The 4,381-nt window shown below is 40.7% G+C and overlaps 1 protein-coding gene across 1 annotated transcript; it reads left to right on the forward strand.

The window, feature by feature from the left end:
* The first annotated feature begins 1,359 nt into the window (after nucleotides 1-1,359).
* LOC136393166 (large ribosomal subunit protein uL30-like) lies at nucleotides 1,360-2,292 on the forward strand. The gene has a single exon (XM_066365797.1). The coding sequence runs from the start codon at nucleotides 1,373-1,375 to the stop codon at nucleotides 2,213-2,215; it is 843 nt and encodes a 280-aa protein (XP_066221894.1). The 5' UTR covers nucleotides 1,360-1,372; the 3' UTR covers nucleotides 2,216-2,292.
* Nucleotides 2,293-4,381: the final 2,089 nt, after the last annotated feature.

Genomic DNA, 4,381 nt, shown 5'->3' on the forward strand with positions numbered 1-4,381 from the left:
GGCTGCAGAAGCTCTTGGCATCACATCTTCACAAACCAACGTAAAGAAAAACATTTCCCAGAAATAATCCTAGTAGGCTTATCTATTGTACGGTATAGGGTTCTTCTTAAGTCAATTACAAAAAAATAGAAGAAGGAATCACCAAGACTGACCAAGATAAATCAAGATCTACTAAGTGGGTCTAAGGCAGGGGTCCCCAAACTTTTTTTTTGTACCCAAACTTTTTATACAGGGGGCCAGTTCACTGTCCCTCAGACCGTTGGAGGGCTGGACTATAAAAAAACTATGAACAAATCCCTATGCACACTGTACATATCTAATTTTAAAGTAAAAAAACAAAATGGGAACAAATACAATATTTAAAATAAAGAACAAGTAAATTTAATCAACAAACTGACCAGTATTTCAATGGGAACTATGCTCCTCTCACTGACCACCAATAAAAGAGGTGCCCCTTCTGGAAGTGCAGCGGGAGCCAGATAAATGGCCTCAGGGGGCCACACGCGGCCTGCGGGCAGTAGTTTGGGGGCCCCTGGTCTAAGGTTAGGGCCAACTTTGTCAGAGCATTCATGGAGGATTGTGCTCTGTTAGCAAGGAAGGAGGTGTGAATGGCTGCTACAAGAGCATTGTTATCATGCACTACACAGAATGGCCCTGTGGGATAGTTGAGTACACTAAAATTTCACAGGGTAGGCAAGGTGTCCACAGATGAAAAGTGGTCAATGGTAGAGCAGTGCTTTGAACCAAAATCTGACTGGCACAAGTGTAGGTGCACCTGATCACTATGCCCTGTTGTTGGGGACTGAAAGCCAACAGGGTTTTTTGCAATTTAGATTTTTGGGGAACAGAAGTAGGGAGAACTGGCAGTAAGCTGACAGTCTGCCCAACCCCATACCTCACTTGTTCTGTGAAGTTGCTAAAGCCTGTTAAACTGTGGTGCTGGATTGTTTATACTCATCCTATCCCCAATGTCCCCGGAAATACTGGAAGCAAGTTGCTTTTATCCTTTGTTTTATGAAGTTAAGGTGTTATATATGGTGGAGATTTTCTGCACTTGGTAAAATTCTTGGGTTGCCTTGGAAATGTGATCAGAGATCTCTTTAATTTGTTAATGGCCCACTTTGCCCTATAAATAAAACAAGAAGTGGGTGTGGAGCGTGCTCTGTTCTTGCCATCAGCATTGCAGAGGTCTCTTGAGCCCATCCTTTTACTTTAAGCCTATTTTCTTAATTCCGCACCGTTCCTACTCAGGACCTGGGATTACTAGCAGCACTGGTTCGTGGCACCCTGTCATACTTTGGTCATAGACCCTTGATGGTGAACCTTTTTATAAAAACCACCCACTTTTGCTCTTTTTTTTCCAGCTGGAACCATGGAGGGTGCCGAAGAGAAGAAGAATGCTAATGTCAAAGAGAAGAAGAATGCTAATATCAGAGAGAAGAAGAATGCTAATATCAGAGAGAAGAAGAATACCAATGCCAGTGAGAAAAAGAAAAAGGTTTCTGCTGTGCCAGAAACCCTGAAGAAAAAGCGAAGGAATTTCGCAGAGCTGAAGATCAAGCTCCTGAGAAAGATGTTTTCCCAAAAGATGCTGCAAAAGGCCAGGAGGAAACTCATCTATGAAAAAGCTAAGTACTATCACAAGGAGTACAGGCAGATGCACAGAACTGAGATTCAAATGGCTAGGATGGTGAGAAAGGCTGGCAACTTCTATGTACCTGCAGAACCCAAATTGGCATTTGTCATCAGGATCAGAGGTATCAACAGTGTGAACCCAAAGGTCCGCAAGGTTCTGCAGCTGCTGCGCCTGCACCAGATCTTCAACGGCACCTTCGTGAAGCTCAATAAGGCTTCGGTTAACATGCTGAGGATCGTGGAACCATATATTGCATGGGGGTACCCAAACTTGAAGTCAGTAAATGAATTGATCTACAAGTGTGGTTATGGCAAAATCAACAAAAAACAAACTGCTCTGACAGATAACACATTGATTGCTCGATCTCTTGGTAAATATGGTATCATCTGCATGGAGGATCTGATTCATGAGATCTATAACATTGGAAAACACTTCAAAGAAGCAAACAACTTCTTGTGGCCCTTCAAATTATCTTCTTCACATGGTGGAATGAAGAAAAAGACCACCCACTTTGTAGAAGGTGGGGATGCTGGTAAAAGAGAAGACCAGATCAACAGGCTTATCAGAAGGATGAACTAAGGTAGCTACCATGGTTATTTTTGTAATCTGGTCATTTAATAAACGGCAAAGTGACAGCTTTAAAGTTGAAATGAAAAAAAAAAAAAACCCACCCACTTTTGCAGTGCTGGTCAACCTGGTCCCTCCTGCCCACTAGTGGGCGTTCCAGTTTTCATGGTAGGCCAATTGCGGCACCGTTTGGTTGCTCCGCTACTGCCCACCATGAAAGCTGGACCACCTACTAGTGGACTTGAGGGACCAGCTTGACCAGCACTGCAAAAGTGGGTGGTTATCATAAAAAGGTTCGCCATCACGGTCATAGACTATGTTAACTAAAGATTTTGGCCTCAAGCTTATCAGTCTTCCTCTTCACTGCAATCCCCCAGGAATTTCAGCATTTGTGTATGTGATCCAGCTAATCCTAGCCATATTTCCTGACCCACACTGCAATGGCCTTTTTTTACACTTTAGCCTCTTAATTCTTTAGCCTTACCTCTCAAAACTAGTCTAATGTTGGATCTTAAACTAATATCTCATGCTCTGACACAACCCTCATCCTGCCAACCTCTCCTGCCTTCCTTATTACCACTATACCTGTCCTTGAAGCTCCTAGAGTCCTCCATTATCCCTTCTATCTGGAATGCCTTTAAAATTATGAACTTGAAGATGTCTCAGAGCCCCAGTCCAAACCCTTTTGATGGGATTCAGGACAGACAACCCCACAATATGACACCTTGGCACATTGACTATTTTAAACTGAAGGAGTTTGAAAAAAAAAAAAAACAACAGAAGCAGGTAGGTCACTCTGACCTTTCCTCCACTTTTCTCCCATGGAGCAAGTCGTAAAGCCCTCACACAAGAGGTGCCCTCCCTAAAACCAGAAGAAAGGAGCACCCTTAACTCGAAGACAAAGGGGCAGAGAGAAGAATCCTAACAAATAGGAGGTGCTAAGTTCCCCCAGTTTACTACATTATATTTCCTAACCTATCATATTGCTTCATGACTGTCTACTCTTCATCAGCCTAGCATGAAAATACTCAGGTCTGTTTCTTCAGATCTTCACTTCCTTATGAAGACTCCCATGTCACGTGTAACTTATATTAAATAAATCTGTGTGCTTTTCTTCTGTTAATCTCTCCTTGTCTGTTTAATATTTAGACTCAGCCAGAGACCCTAAGGGGGAAATAGTCAAAGAAAACTTTCCCACCCGCTAGAGCAGTGGTAGTCAACCTGGTCCCTACCGCCCACTAGTGGGCATTCCAGCTTTCATGGTGGGCAGTAGTGGAGCAATCAATGTATAAATAAAAAGATAGATTTAACTATAGTAAGTTGTTTTATAAAGATTTATTCTGCCAAACAGCGAAAATCCAACATAAAGTACTTGGTAAGTAATTATTATTATATGCTTTAACTTGCTATAACTCTGCTTTATAAATTTTATAAAGTAAAGTTACTTCCCTACTTTATAAATCACCATTACTGTGGAATCGTGGGCAGTTAGAAAATTTTTACTACTAATAGAGATTCAAAAGTGGGCGATAGATATAAAAAGGTTGACTACCCCTGGTCTAGACTTTCATCTAGGAGAGAAGGAAACGGAGGCTCTGGCTCCAAGTCCACACCAATATTTTATTTTGTTTTGTTTTTCCCACTCTGTCCCTTTAGGTTGAGCCTTTCCTCCTGGTAAGGAATTAAAAATATACTAGGTTGGAACAATATTTTAGGATATTAGCTGTTTATACTTTATATTTATTTTATTCCTTTTATTTTTCAATTATAGTTTACATTCAGTATTATTCTATATTAGTTTCAGATGTACAGCATTCTCATTAGAAAATCATGTAATTTACAGAATGGTCCCCATCTGTTTCAAGTCCCCACCTGGCCCCATATATAATTATTACAATATTATTGACTGTATTCCCTATGCTATAATCGACATCTCTGTGACTGTTCTGTAACTACTAATTTGTACTTCTTAATCCCTTCACATTTTTCACCCAGCCCCCCAAAACCCCTCCCCTCTGATAATTGTAAGTCTGTTCTCTTTATCTATGATTCTGTTTCTATTTTATTTATTTTGTTCATTAGATTCCATATGGAAGTGAAATCATGGTATTTTTCTTTCTCTGTCTGACATTTCATTTAGCATGATAATCTTCAGGTCTATTCATACAGATGTAAAAA

Source organism: Saccopteryx leptura, chromosome 2 (assembly GCF_036850995.1).
Source record: "Saccopteryx leptura isolate mSacLep1 chromosome 2, mSacLep1_pri_phased_curated, whole genome shotgun sequence".
In the NCBI taxonomy this organism is placed as follows: domain Eukaryota; kingdom Metazoa; phylum Chordata; class Mammalia; order Chiroptera; family Emballonuridae; genus Saccopteryx; species Saccopteryx leptura.